The sequence below is a fragment of the Odontesthes bonariensis genome, chromosome 2 (assembly GCF_027942865.1).
Source record: "Odontesthes bonariensis isolate fOdoBon6 chromosome 2, fOdoBon6.hap1, whole genome shotgun sequence".
Lineage (NCBI taxonomy): Eukaryota > Metazoa > Chordata > Actinopteri > Atheriniformes > Atherinopsidae > Odontesthes > Odontesthes bonariensis.
In genome coordinates, this window is record NC_134507.1 from 18114482 (window position 1) to 18134005 (window position 19524).

General features: G+C 40.4%; 2 protein-coding genes across 4 annotated transcripts in view; one reads left to right on the forward strand and one right to left on the reverse strand.

The window, feature by feature from the left end:
- The first annotated feature begins 1403 nt into the window (after nucleotides 1-1403).
- Nucleotides 1404-19524, forward strand: part of LOC142395073 (SH3 and PX domain-containing protein 2A-like) — a 55092-nt gene continuing 36971 nt past the window's right edge. Inside the window, exons 1-5 of one of the 3 annotated variants that reach the window (XM_075478416.1) lie at nucleotides 1404-1796; nucleotides 9381-9461; nucleotides 13517-13592; nucleotides 15643-15719; nucleotides 16463-16554. In XM_075478416.1, coding sequence (XP_075334531.1) covers nucleotides 1725-1796; nucleotides 9381-9461; nucleotides 13517-13592; nucleotides 15643-15719; nucleotides 16463-16554 — 398 coding nt within the window. In that variant the 5' untranslated portion in view covers nucleotides 1404-1724. Of the gene's footprint in view, nucleotides 1797-9380; nucleotides 9462-13516; nucleotides 13593-15642; nucleotides 15720-15778; nucleotides 16555-19524 lie in introns of those variants that run through there. The other 2 variants (XM_075478417.1, XM_075478418.1) reach the window with 2 other exon arrangements.
- LOC142399998 (N-acetyllactosaminide beta-1,3-N-acetylglucosaminyltransferase 3-like) lies at nucleotides 2087-5172 on the reverse strand. The gene is made up of 2 exons (XM_075484559.1): nucleotides 4975-5172; nucleotides 2087-4268 (listed from the first exon to the last, which is right to left on the reverse strand). Exons 1-2 carry the CDS (start codon nucleotides 5118-5120, stop codon nucleotides 3140-3142), a joined length of 1275 nt encoding a protein of 424 aa, XP_075340674.1. The 5' UTR covers nucleotides 5121-5172; the 3' UTR covers nucleotides 2087-3139.

Consider the following 19524-nt stretch of genomic DNA (forward strand, 5'->3'; position numbering starts at 1 on the left):
AACTCACACCAAACAATTCAACATCTCTCTTTCTGCACGTATAGACTTTAAGCTGAGTCGAGAGGTGTTCGAGTTGTTCCTGCAGCCATGTTTCGATGAAAAACTAACATTGCCTTCCTAATAGTCCTGCTGTGTCCTCATCAGGGGTCCAAGCGTCTCCATTTTATCTGTCAGCGATCTCACACTTACACGATGATCAAAGGAGGAAATGGTTTAACCCTCTTTCCACCTTTTCTCCATTTTGTTCCTGCTCTGTATCCTAGACGTCTCCTCTTGAACCCCATTATTGGTCTTATTCCAGGCATTGCTTGACTAAGCTCAGTAAGCTGCTCCAACAGGTTAACAACTTCCCTGCCTCCATTGTTATGCATCATAACAGATGTGAACAATTGCCAGAATCACAAGCAGAAATAATCCCAGAAGCATAGCAACCAAACTATAAGAAAATGTTTCAGAAATCAGTGAAAATCACCAGCAGAAAATCTCAAGAAAAGGTACAATGCAATAGAAAATGATTTACCAAAAATAAAAATTTGTGCCTATTTTCACAAGGTCCAGCAATGTTCAGCAATTTTATCAAGGGACAATGTCAAATTGTGTGGCAAAAGATCTTCCCCATGGCAGTTGTTATCACTGACATTGTTGAGGGCTTTATTCTATTTAGATACAAACCCTACATTAATGCGATTTGTAAATGTGCTGTGTTTATTGCCCCTGTGACTCGTGGTCCAGTGTGGTCTTTGTTTTAGTTTTTTCAGTTGAAAGACTATCTTGAAAAGAAACATAATTCACCAAATCCAAATCTAGAATACCATTCTATTTCAAGGGGGATTATGAGTTTTGGAGGGAAATTGAAAGACTTTTGTATTTTCCCCCAGTTTCCGTCGGTTTTATCTCCTGCACACAACTTTGGAAATGCCATCGCGACATCAAATGAAATACTGAAACATTGCAGAACTGCACAGCCATAAACGCACCCCCCCCCCCCCCCCCCCGATCTCTCTGCACAATGATCCAAAATGTTGTGCAGCGCCACCATGTGGGGGGAAAGTATCTGAACGTTAGTGTCGTGCTTAACTTCCTGCTCGCATCTCCTCCACCAGAGAGCAGCAGAGTCCTTTAAGCAAATGTCCGGTTAAAGTTAGAAATGTGCATATTTGAGAGGAACCCTGAGGCATGTCTGTTGGATCATGTGCTTGCTTTAAAAGAAAAAATGCTTTCAGGGGGAAATGGGGATGACAGTGAAAGCCACAATAGCGTTTGCAAGTTAATCCACATTCGGTTCCACATGAGAAATAAAAGTGGTCCCACACAAAACTGTCTGAGTTCACCCCTTCTTGAAGGGTCCAGTGAAGTGTGTCCGGTGTGCTGAGGAGGGACCGCCCTGTGCGCGGCCGCCTGCCCCTCTGCTCTGAGCAGCAGCGGCGCAGCCCCTTATCAGGGAGGAGAAGTCTGAGTAAAACGGCAGTACTTTTGCGTTGTCATGTCTCAAAAAGAGTTCAGAAGCTCCAAGAAACCATTTTGACCCCATCAATTCATGGATGCTCCCAGTGTCTGATAGGATTATCTGCCCCCCGCCTCATCCGCTTAACATTTGTTTTCGGTGTGCGCACGAGTCCAACGCTTTTGCCTCTCTTTTACGCTTAGATTTTCATGGGTAAACATAATTTCTTGTAGCCTTTTTTTTTTCTTTTTTTGGTGCAAACTCTATTCGGTCCGTCAAGATGCAGTTCCGCACTGTCCTTGACGTTAATGTGGTGGACGTGCAAAAGAGGAGGAACCCCTCCAAACACTATGTAAGTCGCTTACTCCTGTTGTCTTTGTGATGTGTTCTTGGATAAACTTCGATGAACTCCGAATGACTTTGGTGATTTGTAAGATTTTTCTCTTGATCCGCCCCGAAAGTTAGCGGTGGCTTTGAGTGGATGAGTGGCATCTAACTTGATCCTTTGTCTTTTTAAAACAATGAAAATGTCAGTGTTTACTTTAGGTTACATTCACAAATATTTTTCAATAGCAAAATAAAAGCAAGTCAATCAACCTGAATATATATATATAAAATAGAGAACAATGTACCAACTAGATTGCATTGAAAATATAACCTTAACCCTGGGCACATTTTCTCATATGTTAATTAATTAACGCACTCTTGAAAACCTAATGTTTCCTTCAGAAGTAACTGTAAGGCTGTTGGGATGTGACCATAGTGACCTGTTACACATTCATATTGCCATTGTTTTGGTCAGTATTGTGATTGCACTCAGCTTAAAGCACAAGAAAGACCTACTACTACAATTAGTTTTAGATGAAAAAAACAAAAACTATCAGCACGTTTACATTAGTTTTAAAAGGAATGAGAAAGGTTATTGTAAATATCTGAAATGCTCCCTGTAGTTTCAGATGAACAAGCATCTTTCTGCCTGCAGGCTGGGTCCTGACAGTGGGAGAAAAAGCGGATGCTTGGATTGTTGCTTACAAGCCACCAGTAATTTTTGAAGACTTAACCAGCATCTGGGCAGACAAAAGTGTGACAGACATGTTTATTTACTATTAAGTCTTCTAATTGGCTATATGAACTGGGCCTGCTGCCTTTTTCTCGAGCAAGTGCTTGATTTATGGTCTTTACATCACGCTCACATGAAGGGCATGTTATTCATGTTTGTAAGTGCAATAACAAAGAGAGATGAGAAGTGAGAGTGAGCTGTCGTCTGAAGTGTGAAACTCATGTCTGACTGCTGATGTGATTAAATGCTTCACAAGACTAAAGAAATAAACAAACAAAAGACGCAGTTTATGCTAAGAAAGGTTTTAAGAGTTGGTGTCAGTTGGGTCTACTCCTCTGCAACGCAAACGTGGACGTGGTTAGACACATATGTAACACTCAAGACTGACTTTACTACCCAGTGACACTATCTTTATCATATCCTGTATGGAAGTATTTCCCATGTTACATGTTTCTGTTACATCCGGCTGCTGCCATAAGAAGCACACTGTCACTGTGTTTCTGGCTGACAGTTCAGCCACGAAGATTAGACAATATTAAAAGGGAGGGAAGAAAAGACCAATTGACAACTAATGAGAAATGGCAGCAAAACAGTTAAAAGCCTTTTCATGAGCCATCAAAGCCATTTTACCACCTTTAAACTGTGACATTACATTGCAGTCTGGGGCTATGTAGTTTATGCCATGTAACATACAAGTCGATGGGAGAGAATTTGTGAATCAGGAGCTGTTGTTTAACATAACAAGGATCAAATTTATCTTCTTGTTTGGAGGGTATGACGTTATCTAGTGTTTTCACACCTGGATGGGATTCAGGTACAAGTTTCGCAGCTTCCAAACACATTCCCATGTACACGTCATCAATATGAAAAATGGGAATGGACATGGACTTTATGTAAATGACTAAAGCTGTGTAGCCTGACAAAAGGTAGCCTCCACCACCGCAGTAGGGTGGGTAATGGTTTGGCTCATGCACCTGAACTGGAGCGAAATACTTGCTTTGTGCCCATCTAATGGGATTCGCATTTGTGATCAAATGGCCAGTAAAGAGATGCTTGCTTGTGTTGTTGTGCCTGAGGCTTTGGAGATACTCAACTATGTTGTCTGTGTGGGCAAACACGTCATCGTCACCATTTAGCAGGAAACGAGCATGCAGACAATGTCTTTCCATCCATTCGAGAAAGAGTATCTGCTTCAGAGTGAGGTTGAAAAACGAATCATTGAAGTCCCACTGGAGGATGTCGTTGTGCTCCTGATGCTCGAGTGCAAGGATCTTGTTATTTTTCTTCCTCTCAAAACCAGTACCTAATGTTCCTGAGATGAAGATCCTTCGTATCGACAACCCCCTGTGTTGCCTCTCTTTAGCCCATGTTTTGCGCAGCAATTCTCTGCGCTCAAAGTTCGCCGGTGAGCTTTTAATGACGATCAAAAGGAAGATGTCTTCTGGCTCATCAGATGATCCGCATTTGTCAGGGAGGTCCAGTATCATGGGGAAATGGCGACAGTGGCGATAGTAGAGAAAGTCTTGAATATCACGAGAAAGAGAGCCAAAGCCTAAAATGTTGGAAGCATTCATGTTTTGTTGGCATCTTGGCAGTGAGGACACATCATGTGAGGAACTGCCATTGTTTCCTTCAAATCCTACGTCTTTTTGGCAACCGATGAAGAAGCTTTTTAACTCAATGTTGTCTCTACCGTTGTAAAAAACAGCGTAAAGGGCTCCCAACAGCAAGAATGTTGAGGCAATGTTTATCACCCTTGAATATCTGCAGTGAGAAAAATTAAACTGTTGTTAAAATGAGATCATTCAGTCGGCATAATGTGCTGTAACAAAGTGAAAACTAGTAAGGTAAACACTAAGGACGTAGGTTCCAAAACTGATCCCAGTCAGAATGTGCATGAACAGTAAAATGTCTCTTTCTTTGTCCAATTTTCATTCATTAAATAATTCATTCACATCATTACAAATCAAACCATTGAGGCTAAATAAGTGAATATCAAACGTCAATACTGGATATTTAGGTGTAAATAAAATACATCATTAGAAATTGTCCCTGACATTGGCATAGTTTTTCCTTGTTGATTGAAAATGTCATCCAAATTTAAGTAATTTTCATAAAAAAATGAATGAATGAATGTCAATTTTAGGATCAAGGGTTTTGCTCCCTGCACGTCATGAAAGAAATTACGTTAACACGCATTTGGCCCTTTTTAAAAATTGTTAAAGTTAACTCCAGCCTTGATGGCATGTTTAAATTTCTACACCAAAATGTATATAATAAACAAGCAAAAACTAAAAGAAACAAAAAAGGGTTAAAAAATTTACATGTAATCTAAATGTAGTTGGGAAGCTAATCTGAAGACAATGAATAGAGCTAACACAAAGGATAAGTCATAAAGAATATATTAATGTTTAGTTTTTAGAGCAATGAAAACTCACATAAATAAGATTTAATAGTCTGCAATAATTACCTGATCATGTTGAGAGTCCAAAAGAACTTCTTATGGTTCTCCCTTTGATTGACTGTGAGATTGCAGGAAAGATGACTGCGGCTTGTGGAGTTAAGTGACTCAGGCCCAAATAATGAAACTGCTTTTCCTTCAGTTACATTTAGCATAGATAATGGAGAGGAAATCAGATAGAACAGGAAACATGCAGATTGACTGGTGAAGAGCTGGTATCTTTCTGGGAAACTTGTATCAGTTGTGATAGCAGTGATGAGCTGTATCATACCATTTATGACGAGTACAACTGTTAATGTTTCAAAGTAGCACGAGTTGAAATATCCAATGCCCTATATATGCATATATATATTAGTGATGCTCCGATCAGCATTTTTTTGGACCGATCACCGATCACCAAAATCATGATCTGCCCAATTGCCGATCTTTGCCGATCACGGAAGGAATCGGACATTTCCATGTCTTTCATCTAGCAGAGAGCGCACCATTTATAGAAATTAAACCGCCAGAGGTAGCTGGGGACATGTAGAACAAGAATCTGGTGGAGTTTGCAGAAAACAATTGTTTTTTTTATTTTCTATTAATATTTTAATCTGCCCAAATACATCATCCACTGGGTATGATTTCAGCATCAGATTATTAAACAATGATGCAGTGAAATGACTTGAAAATCACCACAGAGGTAGCTGTGGACATGTAGAACAAGAATCTGGTGGAGTCGGCAGAGAACATTTTGATTTGGTTCTAAATGAAGTTTTCAAATCTGACTATGCAGAAATGAGTTGGATTCTGAATATTCTTGAATAATTTTGTTCTATCATTTTGTTTTAATCATTAAAAAGAATGTAGTAAAAAAACATCCAAGTAATGACAGGTTGTATGTATTCCAACAAATGAAAGATCAACTTCGATATAGATTTCTGAGTTTACGGGGTGCACTTGAATGCACCATAAATCTGCTCACACGCATTACCCAGAGCTATAGAGTAATACTTTTAAAATCTTTTTACACCACTCTGGCTTTACCGTACAATGCGATGTAAACGGGCACTCGATTTTCAAGTGTAGCTAGCGCGACCGTGCCTCTCCGAAGCGCAGATGGCGTGACCGCAGTAAGTTTCACATCTTTCTGACACACTTTGAAGAAATTCCAAACAGGAGAGGTCATGTTGTCGAGATGCACTGTAGAGGTTTTGCCTGTTCCGTTCTGTACACACGTCACGTACCACATTAGAAAGTGGTCGCTAGTAATTTACGTCACGTGATCGGTTTTTTGATCGGCGTATTTTTCCGATCGCCGATCAGGCTATTTTTGGGCATTATCGGCCGATCATGATTGGCAGCCGATCGATCGGAGCATCACTAATATATATGTGTGTATATATAAAGTGTGTGTACATTTATATATTCTAATTTAGCATTGATAGTGGAGAGCAAAACAAGAATAGCAGGAAATGTGCAGGTTCATTGCTAAAAAATTCCAGTTCTTCTGAGAAACTTGCTTCAGTTGTGATAACAGCATTTTGAGCAGTTGTTAAACAGTCATTTGTTTTCATCAGTACTTGATCTCACAGCTCTATTGTCCAATAGAAATGTAAAATCTGATGCGTGTTATTACAAGAGTTCCTAATTCACCCTTCTGTGTTACACTTCCTATAGATTGGGTCTAACAAAGACTAAACTAAACTAAATAAATAAACAGAATTGTTACACTTTTCTATATATGTTAATCTATTGAGACTAAAAGTCTAAGAATAATTTACAATGATACATATGGTGACGGCTGCTCGGTTGTGTAGTGGTTACCACTGTCCCGGCTGGGGCGTTTTCATGTTCTCGTTCTCCGTTTATGCGTGGGTTCTCTCCGGGTGCTCCGGCTTCCTCCCGCCATCCAAAAACATGCATGTTAGTTTAATTGGTGGCTCTAAATTGACCCTAGACGTGAGTGTGAGCGTGGATGGTTGTTTGTTTAATTTGTCTCTATGTGGCCGTGTGAAGTCCAGGGTGTACCCTGCCTCTCGCCCAATGACAGCTTGGATAGGCTCCAGCCCTCCCTGCAACTCTAAATTGGATTAAGCGGGTATAGAAAATGGATGGATGGCGGAACATATGGTGACAACTGCTGGCAATAGACAGTAATTTGATGATCGTGGCATAACTCAACAATCATAAAGTTTAACATGGCGAATTTTCCCTCATCAACTCAATATTTCAGTTTGTCCACTATTTTGGTGTACGACCATTCTAAATTGAATTTTGTGTTTGATATCGGTTAAGAATTCCATCAAGCTAACTTGCTACTTTTACGATTACTCTAAGCATCATGTTAATGTTGTCACTGTGTACATGTTGGCATTCTAAAATTTGCATTGAGCATAAAGCACTACTGTGGCTACAACTAATTGTATGGCCCCAAACTAGTTTTATTCCTTTGTCCTGCTATGGTGTCACCTTACTGATTTGAGTGTTCAGATGCAGTGAGCCATGAGACATGTCTCAGCGGGACTGCAAAAATCAATTAGTCCATCAGCTTCAATTGAAATAATTAACCTGAGAGTTAAGATCAATTGCATCGTCCATCTCCTCCTGACGGAGACTCCCCAAGGCCACTAAACTCATGGCACAGACTTTTTCTCTTGGGATTAAAGCCGGATGAGAGGTTCCACTGGGAAGTCCCTATGAAGGAAGAAAAAAATAAAATGTAATTATCTATGAGCTAAGCAAATGGAAATGCATGTCCTGTTTGAGAGAGGAAAGAAGCAGCCCTTTGTCCTCTGTTCCCACTGTTCAAGTGTCACTTCCTTCCACAGACTTGCAGCACATGAGCTATAGAACAGTAGAAGCAATGTATCTAAACTCCTGTTTACACACTGTATTTAACACCCACGTTTATACAGACTGAAATATTTGGAAGAAAAATTTGCCGGCAGAGTTTTGACTAACAGTCATGGTAATTTAATGCAGCTCTTCCCACACAGAGTCACAAATGTGCATTCATTTGTTGTGCTCAGGTTACTTGTTTTGAATCCCTAGTAAAGAGTGTAATTCTTTTACATAAAACTTTTAAAGCCTCTGGTGTATCAGGCATGTTCACTGAAACCCCCTCAATTACTTCCCCCTCTTATCAAGATATTACTTCAGAATGATTAGTAGATTATCTGTGAAATATCTTATATGGTCACAAAAAATAAACATGGTTCATGGTTTCTCAGGGATTTATCTTCACAAGAATTGTCTAAATTCAGAATGTTTGATGAGGCTGTCTGTATCACATTAGCGAGCCGATGGAGAACTTGTTTTCCTCACTGCATGCTCATTTTACAGTAAAGTGTTTGCAGAACAAAAGATTGCATTTCAAACCTGATCTCCTTGCAGCTTGCCACCATATGTGTAAAAGCTACTTTCGTAAACACTCGGTGCCAAACATGTCCACGGAGTATTAGATTCAGCTGTCAGTTTCTGAACCTCTGGGCATGCTTGGTTGTTTGTTGAGGTAAATTAAAGCTTTATTTTGGGAAAGGCAGTTATGTTGGATTTGTTAGATGGCAATGACTCTGGAAGTGTTAGTCCTGTTTAAGTTTCAGCTTGTGTAGGCAGTTTTCCCTACAAAATTGTTGTTGTGATGGGCAGAGTTTCTACTAATGAGACCTACCCTGTTGTTGGGCTGTATTGTTCGGCACGCCTGTGCAACATTGCATGGAGGTCTTGGACAGTGTCTCAGAACTGGCAAACCATGGTGGTGGTCCTTCTCTTTAAAAAGGGAACCTAAGGGTGTGTTCCAACTACAGGGGGATCACACTTCTCAGCCTGCCTTGAAAATCTATTCCGGGGTCCTGGAGAGAAAGTCTGGCAGGTAGTTGAACCTCAGATTCAATGTGGTTTTTGTCCTGGTCTTGGAACATTGGACCAGCTCTTTGGCCTGGAGTAGAGTCACTGCTCCTCCACATAAAAAAGGAGCCAGTTGAGGTAGGTAGGGCATCTGGTCAGGATGCCTTCTGGACATCTACCCTGGTGACTTGTCCTACCGGGGAGAGGCATCGGGGCAGACCTGGGACCTACCAGAGAGACTGTAACTCAGTTGGCTTGGAAATCACTCGGTGTCCCCCCAGAAGGGCTGGAGGGGGTGGAGGAAAATGGATGGATGGATGGATGGATGGATGGGTGGATGAAGGGGAATAAGTATAAACCACCCTCAGTTAAATGCACTCACGCTCAAATGTGATGTAATTCATCAGGAATGGCTTTAATGACCTGATAGCTTTCCAATGTGTGACTTAAACAGAGGAACCTAATGAGTTTGTTTGACCTCTGTGAACCTTTGAAGTTAAGTAATAAGGGTTATAGTGGTACTGCAGTGTCTTTGACAAAGATGCTTTGTTCCAAACCATCTCTTTTCTTGTCTTTGCTTTCCACAGGTGTACCTGATCAATGTCACTTACTCAGACTCCACTTCCCATGTCATCTACCGGAGATACAGCAAGTTCTTTGATTTGCAGGTATGGTACACAGGCAAAGTAACACAATGCTTTTACAAGTGTAATTCATATCAGCTCAGGAAGTTGCTCAAAAGCCATAAAGTTTGACATTTTCTTTCAGGAATCGCCTTCATATGTCTTCATCATACTGCCACATTATATCCTATGAGGTCAGTGTGACCTTTTGGTCACTTCTATCTGCTCAGCTGCTGCAAGCAGTGCGTTTCATGAAAGGTCTCATTTAAGATGACAGCTTGTAAATATGGAAATGGGGGGAAATCCAGTCAGCAGAGGCAAGGAAAAACATGACCTCAGCCAGAATGTAGAATGTAGCATGGGAACTTTGACTCCTAAAGCATTGAGAGAAATATCTGCATTTTTTTTAAACAAAGACTCTAGTGTACAGCTTTTTTGTTGGCAAGAAAGCAAATCTAAACTTTAACATAGTCTTAAAAACAGTGTGAGGGGTTTAAACCTAGATGAATTGACACTTTATCACATAGTTTCCTTGTAAAAGGTTGTCTCTAGCTCTTGTCTGATATCCCTCTCAGCCAGACTGCTCTCTACAGCCCTGTGGCTCCAGTGGGCTGGTGCAGGAAACCCTTTGTTCTCTGGTCTCTTGCTAATAGCCAGGAAAATTCAGCCCTGCTCTGTTTGATTGAAACAGAGCTTCTCTCCTGTCTATGTAAACATTAGTCTTATCCATAGATCCCTGCTGCCCAGGTGTGTTTGTCTGGCCATGGTAATCCGTGAAGAACAACAGTCTGCAGCTGTCCATACAAAATAGTTAAGGGGATAAAATGTTATATTTGTGCTTAAATGAACGTAGACATTTATATGTCTACAGTGAAGCATGCCAGCAAGAAAATTCAGGATTCATGTTTCATTTAGCTGCCGTCAAAAGAAAGACTTCGATAAGCAGCTTCCCATTGACAGTTGATAAAACATGGATGGTCCTCAAAACAATCAAACAATTAAGTCGAAGAGATTTACTTTTTATAGAACAATGCAGTTGAAATCACGCTAAGACAAATAAAGAAGAAGTTTGAGCTCAAAAAAGGTCAAGGTTTTGGGTAATGAACAACTTTGGAGCCATAGATTTAAACAAAGAAATTTGAGGTTCGGAAAAGACAACTATAGCTACTTATTTCATAGCATCATGTCTTCATATTATTTCAGTAATAATGAACCATTACAGCCAACCTCTGGCCTCACTTTTCTAATGCCTGTAATCTAAGACTTGTGTCCTCCAAAGGCACACTAAGCTTTTGTTTTTATGTCTGTCAACTGACACCTACCATTTTCTTCTATCCCTTTGCTCTTTGTCTGTTTGCAGTACAGTAACATGTTTTAAGTTTGTTTACATGTAGCAGAGAAAAAAATACATTTAAAAGCATTAAAGGAGAACTCCGGTATTTTCAACATTAAGCCTCTTTTCTGAGTCGTCTGCAATGTTTTAGAACCCCCCTCACCGCTTTTTTGATGTTTACTGCTGTCTCCAGTATTTGCCTAATTTTGATTCTTCTCAACCTGCTTCAGAACGGCAAGTCATGCGCATGTCTAGAAAGGTCCGTAAAAGCACAATAAACGTCCGTTTTCAAAATCAAGTTTAATCAAGTTTAATCAAGTTTAAGTTAAGGCAGCCTGCTTTTTTCTTTATTTTTTACTTAATCAACCTACATAATGAAACAATGAAGTTATATTGCATATCATATTATTACATAAATATATCCTCCACGAAACAGCACAATTGGAACAAAACAGAGAAGTATCTTAATCCCTTTTTTGGATTATCTTTGCTTAATCTTGTAATGTTTTTAAGCATGGTCAAAGAAAAGTGCTCAGAAAAAAACTACAGGAGCAGTCTTTTTTTTTACTATTCATCTGGATCCCAAATAAATGTCCCCTGTTTCTGAAGGATTGTTGCACAACAATCTCTCTGCAGTAAACAACCATCAAGTAGGTGTCAAAACTCAACCCCGCAATGGAATCAGATAGCTTTCCCACTCGAACATTCCTCCTAACTTCCCCATGTCTGAGATTCCACACAGAACCATTTCTTTGTCTGCTTCACAGTGTGGTCTCTTGTAGTCTGCTCCTCCCTCATTTCTCATGTGAGTGCAGTTAAGTAAAAAAGCTTCAACTGATCATCACTACTGTTACAGAAGCTGTTTTGCTTTTACTATTTTTCCTTAATTTATGCCGTTCCCATCTTCAGGAATTTATTCACTACAGTTATTATCAACCTCTTGGAGCAGGACAGGGAAATGTGATTACATCATAGCACCTGTTTCTGCAAGAACATGTTTATTTTCCCTGCGGGCAGCCTGCAGCTTAATGCACTTCTGAGTTTTCCTGGACAGACTCTAGGAGAGAAATATGGATTAATTACGGCTTCTGTGGCCCCTGCATTCTCAGAATGAAAGATTTGCGAAATGTTTTCTTGCAGAGTTTGGTTCCAAGTTGTTTGGCTGTTGCCATAGAAATAGCTTTTACACCTGTCCTGTGGGGCTGTGAACATTCGCAGGCAGGTCCTGTGGGGTGATGTCATCCTCACTTCTGGAGGAGAAGCCTTACTGTCAGCACCAAGTGAATTTCCCATCTTGGAGGGAGTGTCCGGCTACACTCAGCTGTGAAGCTGAGTGTGCACTTTGGTGTGTCATATAAACAATACAGTTGCCAATGTACTGTTATAACAACTGGGATTTTTTGGAAATTGCAGCCCTTGCTATAAAACTGTGTTTTTGTCAACGTATCCTAAAGAAAAACATTCTGGTTTGTGTACATATTTCAATTCTTGCCCTCTCAGTTTTAAAAGAACAAGACTCTAATCTTGGTAAGATCAGATTTCTTACTACTGAAACCCACTGTGCAGGTTTGGTTTACCAAGACTGTTTGTTTTGACTCTGTGTGCTCAGCCCTTTGCCTTCCCTTTAAAACACAATAAAGATGACTTGTTTTTTTCAAAGAAAACCACTTCTTGCTAGCTGTGCATAGTTCAGAGGAGGGGGAAATGGCATGCTCTGAGAGAAAATTTGAGATTTAGCAAAGGCAGCAGATGAGATTAGAAAAAAAAGAACCACAGGATGGGAAACAAAACCACCCCTTACTTCAAAAGTCCTACAAACAACTCCTACAGGTCCAGACAGACTGGATCCAACGTCACCCACCAAATTGGATTCTGTTTGTCCACCTGGTTCTTTTTTGGCTCAACTTAGATAGAGACTTGTCTCCTGTTCCCCTCCTCCCAGCTGAGAGTGCTTTAGCTTGACGCTCGCACTCTTTTCGCCGTTTGACAGAGCACATCTGGAACAAGGCAAGGCTAAACGATCAAGGCGGGGCAACATCTGGATTTCAAGCCCGCTGACACTGTAGGATGCTCTCATGTGCATTCATGATATGGGTGTAATTTATTGAAAAAGGAAACTAGAAACTCTTGTCTGTGATACAGATGCATACTTGATACATTTGCAATTTTTTTTTTTTTTTCAGAACTCACCAAAACATAGTCATACATCATGCATAATGTGAAGCATATGGTACACAAAGGATGGACGCATACATGTCTGAGCGGATACATGCTGGCAACATTAAAGACTTTACACTGCATGCTGTTTTTTTTTCGCTGTCCAGCCTTGTACCTAATCTCTCAAGAGATCGATCCAGTTAATGGACAGATGTATCAAGTGTTAACGTCAAAGTGCTAATTATCCATTATCTATCCCGGTGGCTTATAGAGCTCCTTAAATGGCTTTCTTTTAAGGGCTTTTTTCAGATAAGTGTGGGGGATGTTGCCCTGTCTGCTGCTCCAGTGATCAAAGTGAGGCTGTTTTCTAGCTGTGTGACTTTTCAGATGACATGTAATTACACTCTGTTGAATACATGTACTGTAACAATGAGGTCAACTGAAAGTTCACAATGGCTTCTGTTTGTCTTTTTCTGTTAGCTCCGCCTCATAAACACAAGATAAAAGACAGTTAAGGCTTATTATTGTGGAATGCACATTTTTGGGGTGCTAAAGAGGATGTTTCTGAGATGTTTCTGAACACTCTTTTCTCTCTCCGTCGCGTTTATAGATGCGAATCCTCGACAAATTCCCAATTGAGGGAGGACAGAAGGACCCCAAAAAGAGAATCATTCCTTTTTTGCCAGGTGATAACCACTAAACACACTATACCCTGTAACCATTGTCAGTATCACCATCTGTTTTAGAATAATTCAAAAGACTGCAATGCTTAGGAGCCCCGCAAGACATTTTCATGCACAACTGCTATTTGTTGGTACTCCTCCACATTCCATAGCACGGCCTACCACTTTGCATTGTTTTATCAGCTTCCATATTCCACTCAGGCCAAATCAATTTGTGGCCAGTCATGTCAGTAGGAGGTTTTTCAGTGGGAGATTTGTCTAATCTGATAAACTCATTGTGGGCCAGAGCAGAGGAGAGTAGTGAAGAGATCCTTTGTTAGACAAGCAGAGCTGCTCGAGTCTGATTTGATCTCTCTTTAAGTCATACATGGGGTGAGCTGTATTCCCTCACACAGCAAAACTTCATAAAAGGGAGCTGTTTAGTGGGATTCATGCTATTAGATACTGTTAGAGTTCAGTCCTTGGTGAGTCTGAGGCTGCGGCTACACGGAAACGTTTTTCACTGTAAACGATACTTTTTCTTATCGTTTCGCTGTCGCGGCCACACGGAGCCGGCGTTCCCACTACCCCAAAACGATAGTTTTTGAAAACGGGTTCCAGAGTGGGAAAGTTTGAAAACGGCCTCGTTTCGTTTCCATTGTTACAGCTAAAACGTTTTTGCGTCAGTCACACGTTGACGCTGGGAGCCAATTTTAACACTTCTCTATTGTCTCACTGCGTGGCGTGACACAGCGGCGTGTGTACTGCCTCGTGTCATCGTTTTCGTCTGGACCAGCAGCGCGTTTCCGTGTGGTCGCAAGAATTTTCGAACCCGTTTTCAAAAAAAACCTCGTTTCGTTTTCGTGTAGCCGTAGCCTGAAAGTAGTGTTTAAGGAAAGAGCAATTAGTGGAGGGGTTCCTCTTTGTTCCCATTAATGTGTCCCTTAATAAAAAAAGTCTCACTTAGGCTGAGCACAGCCCAACTAACCAAATGTGGTTGACAACAAAGAGTTGGTTTATGTGGGAGAGGTAACCTAAGATTTTGATTAAATGACACTTAAAAAGAATAAACATACTCAATAGCCTATGGACATTATAGATTAGGCTTTTAACATCACAGAGACTCCTTTTAACTTGTTCATAAGGTGTTGGGGTGTGGCAACAGATGGCTTACTTTTATCCTCATAAAGGTCATATATATTGATCTTAAAACCCAACACTAGTGTCCAGTAATTAAAAAAATTGGGGGAAAGGCTTTAGTGTCATGATGCCAACCATCTGAAGCCACCAAAAAAATGGGATGAACTTTTGTGACTTAGGAGTTTTATCAAATGTGGGCACCAGAAAATGTGTTTTTGGTGGATTTTTTAATGACTTTTTCCCCCCTATTTTAAGCCCTATCAGTTCTGGAAAAAAGACTTGTGCTAGCTTTGTAGCACAGTCAGCTAACCTGGATGATTGGGAATGCTGCACATTTCCACTGATGTTATCGTAACTAAAGACATTTTTTGATTGTATTATTCTTTTTGAGTCACACATTTTATGGAGGACTCACATGTACGATGTCGCAACATTTCCCAACATGTCCTCCTGTGAAACTGAAAAGTCAATCTGGCAAAAAGCAAAAAAACCCTCCTTCATTTGGTTTCACCCAGTAAATAGTTTCCAAGTCTTAGCTGTAACCGCATTTTACCAATTACAATTACAACTCTTCTTTCTGGTTATTGTCTTTCTACGTCATTCAAGATTTGTCTTAGAAGTTTTTCCAAATTTCCCTTCTTTGGCATAGCTAGACAGCAAAGACGGTGATATCAAAGACGGCACCAATAGGTTTGACAGTTTGACTGGCATCACACGCAACATCTTGATTTGTAGCAGTTGACTAAAGGCCAACATTTTTTAAGAGACTTTAAAAAAACACGCAGTTGAAAAAAGCTGTACAGTCCTACACGAAGCAGAAGTTTCGATTTATCGGTAATGCATCTACATCCCATCAGCAACTTTAATGAGCTAAGACTATAATGTTTCCTTTTTTTGAGGTTGAGTCTACTGACCTTGCTGTGTTTCTCTTAAGGTAAAGTCTTGTTTCGCCGCAGTCACATCCGAGATGTTGCTGTCAAAAGACTCAAGCACCTGGATAATTACTGCAAAGTAAGCCAGAACTCTAAATGTCTTATAAAGTCCTCACAAATGTTCTTTTTTTTTTTCAGTTTGTGTCCAGCACTTTTAGGACAGGCCTCTTATAGTTTTCTTGATTGGAAGAGCACTTTATGCGTCTTGAATATTTGCCGCAGTATTTTCAAGGCAGGCTTCAGGATTTATCTCCCAACACCAGCCTCAACAGGAAAGCAACTGCTCTATCTGCCCTGGTCAATTTCCTGTCACCAACCTAAATAGGCAGCCTGCTAAGGAAACAAAGGAACTGGGGCATGCAGGGGTAAGAATGAATCAGCAGATTTACAGTAAAGTTTAGTAGTAAGCGCAGACCTGCCCGTCTTACATTCACTGGGGATGAGAAGGGAATGTTGGGCAGGTGGGTTGCCAAGTGAAGCAGCAGTTTTCATTTAGTTGGGATTTGTTGTGAACCTTTCTTTTAGATGTTGTTTCTGTGAGTTTCTTTTCAGAATCTCCCGCAGTGGACTCAAGCTGGTTCTTTCAATAAATCGCCCCTGTGTGTTTTCCTTTGTTTTAACCCTCTCCCTGAGCCCAGAGTCTTCTTCCTTCCCCTCCACACCCTTTACATCTCCGCCTTGTCCTCTGATCTCACCGCACAAACTTTTACATACCTGATACTCCTCTCCAAGTATAATGGAAATGTTTCTAAACATAAATGCAATCTGTCGAATGTGTTTATGTTGCACCCAGTTGCTTTCTCCCTTCCTTCTCGCCAACAGGCTCTGATGAAGCTTCCCTCCCACATTTCCCAAAGTGAGGAGGTCCTTAAGTTCTTTGAAACCAACTCAGAGGACCTCAACCCTCCCACAGAGTGAGTAACTGGAGCTACGTTCTAGAAAACACAAGTTGTTATTGAGCATTAGCATCCCCTCTGTCATATGAGCTGCGAGATATCAAACATTGCCCTCTGGTGGGTTGTAAACACTGTCTGTGTTTGTGTGGTTCAGCAGCTGGGACCTTTCATTTGTGCTGCTGACCTGCCCTGATCTGCAGGCTTAGCTGTGTCTGAGATGATTGATTGATACTGGTTGAGAAGCACTGTGTTTTATTAATAAAGATTTCAGGGAGGTGACATCTGATGCCAGAACAAATGAGGAAGGATCAGTGGTGTCATGAGATGCAGCGAGTTCAAGTCTCAGGGCAGATAAGATCCTCATTCCAGCCATTTGTCATATTCAGTTCAAAGTCAGAGTGGGAGTAATTACAGTACAGGCTGGCTGAGCTTACTCTTTTATGGGATTTTTTTCTGTTTCTACTCTTTAAAAGCTGTGTCTTGCTTGCACACTGAGGTAGAAAAAAGTGTGTGCAACCTGTTGAGCGGCCACCTCTGACCTTCAATACCCATGCATGTTAATCCCTCTTCAAAGAGAGGGTCCCCTGCAGCCTCGGAGACGGTCCCGTGCAGCTTAAAGTGGGATGTTGAAGTCTAAAAGCCATCCCACCCACACACTGCCTTTTGGATCTGGGCCACTTCAGCTGGACTTTTTTTTTTACGTTGCAAGCTTTATGCATTTAAGCTCACGTCATTATTCAATCCCTGTAGGTTGAGCTCTGTTGTTGTCAGAGTCCTCGTGTAACACTGCCATCTAACGTTCAACAGACGTCACATATAATATACCGTAATAATAATAAAAATAGATTGGTCTCATGCTGCTCCACCACAAGAGGGAGCCTCGCAACAGGCTTTTTAAAGCTGAGGATGTTTTTCCTCATTTTTGGGAATTTAAACATAACGTGCCTTTGGTATGAAGCGGAGCTTCTGCGCTCTTATTGTGCAAACTAAATTGCTCAGAGAGTGAGCAGAAACACAAATTGGGAAAAAAAAAAACTTGCTCTTCTTTTCAAGCCTGATTAGGATTTTAGACATTGATAACAAACAGATGAATAAAGGCCAAAAGTTCAGTGTGGCTTTGTGATGGACTCCGTGTAAGAAATAGTTCCTTTTTACCTTTTGGATAGTTAATCATTAGGGCTGGAGGAATTGTTTTTAGATAACTGTAACTAAGTGTTGACTAGAGTATATATTGATATAATTTAGGTATCTGATTGAAGTCAACAGCTGAATTTACTCAAATGATTCAAAGACCATTGTTGCAGGGAAAGTCTTAAGCAAAACTAATTCTTGTTTTTCGCCACTGAAGGCTTTTGCACAGTTTTTGAGCAGTTTATTCAAAGTGATGTTGTCTTCTTGATAAAGTTGTAGTCTCCAAAGCGCTACAGCCATCAGAGGTGTCATCAAATAGATGGTCATGACGGCATGTGGAAGTTTTAGTCATCAATGATTCTTGTAACTCTGCTATTGTAGTTTGGTCATAAAGCAGCGCTGGAACTTTATATTAGTTTTCTTTGCAGTGCAGGGATTTGGCCCATCATTTTGACATCAGTTGCCTTCAGGGTGTTTGGCACAGATTAGACATGCATTCAGTGCCAACCCGTGTGTTTATCCTTGCTTAATGAAAAACACATTTTGCTGCCAAATCTGCAGTGTGATTTTTTTTTTTTTTTGTTTGTTTGTTTGTTTGTTTCATACCGTGTTAACACTAATAAAAAGCTTTATTCATCCAAATGGAGAAATGTCCCCTACATTTTTTATATCTAACTAACAAACTATTGAGCAACAGTGTTCAGCCTGGAAACCATGCCCGGTTTTGAGGCCAGTCTATGGGGCAAAGGAAAAGAGAATCGTTAAATCCAGTCAACATGAGCATAACGTCCATATTCTCCATTTTTCAGCTTATCATATCAGTTTATAATTTTTTTTTTTCTTTGTTCATATTTCATCTCAATCGATGCATTTCTACTAACGTCCCATTTATTTGAGGAGCTTTGGTTCATTGACTCTGTTATTCAGCAGCAGTGTAGTATATGAACTGTATACTAACCCATAGCATTAAAAAAATCACAAGGAAGGCTCCAATCTTCATGTGGGAGCTGCCTATGTGTTTTCACAAGTTTTTCCAAAATAATTGACTGTGAATTTCAAGTTCTTCTGTTAGATACCATAGAGTTAGGTGATAAAGACACAACTATTGAAAATAAAATTTGATACTAAGTGTTAGAAACAGTCTTTCTTAAACAAAGCGGTCCTTGATTTATCTAAGAGAGGGACAAGAAGACATGAGAGTACCAATGTTGCTGGATTTAACAATATTACAGCTGCAGCAGTGATGTTGTACAGACTGATTAAGCTGCTGTGATATGCCAGTAAAAAGGATTAGATTGAAAAAAGGCAAACTAAACAAAGTAAACTGGCAAGCCAGGGGGGCGATGTTCTTTTGCTTTAAGTTTTTCTCAGCTATTTATTTTATTTTAGTCAGCCTCTGTGTCATATGTGATCTGGGTCTGCACCCAGCTACCCCATTCCTCTCAGGAACGTCGTCTGGTACAGCCATCCCTGTGCACACAGCAGTCTCAATCCAGACGTTTCTCATTAGTGGTACTAATGGCTACCAAGTTATCAGAGTACAGGGCGTCCTTCTCTACCTTCAAGAATATTTTGAAGACTTTTCTCCAGAGAACGCCTCCTCTCCCAACACATCTAATCTGCTCTTACTTGCAATTCTGTACATGTTATACTTACACTCTGTTAGTCAGACAGATTTAAACTAATTAGGCCCTCAGTGTGTAGATCAGGGTTTCTTACTGCACTGCAGCTTAAATGTTGTCGCTTTGGATAAAAGCGTCTGGTAAATTACTCAATGTACAGTTAATGAAAATGTCATTCTCAAATTTGTTCAGATTATCTGCACATGACTCGTACAACAAGTCTGCGCCACAAGCA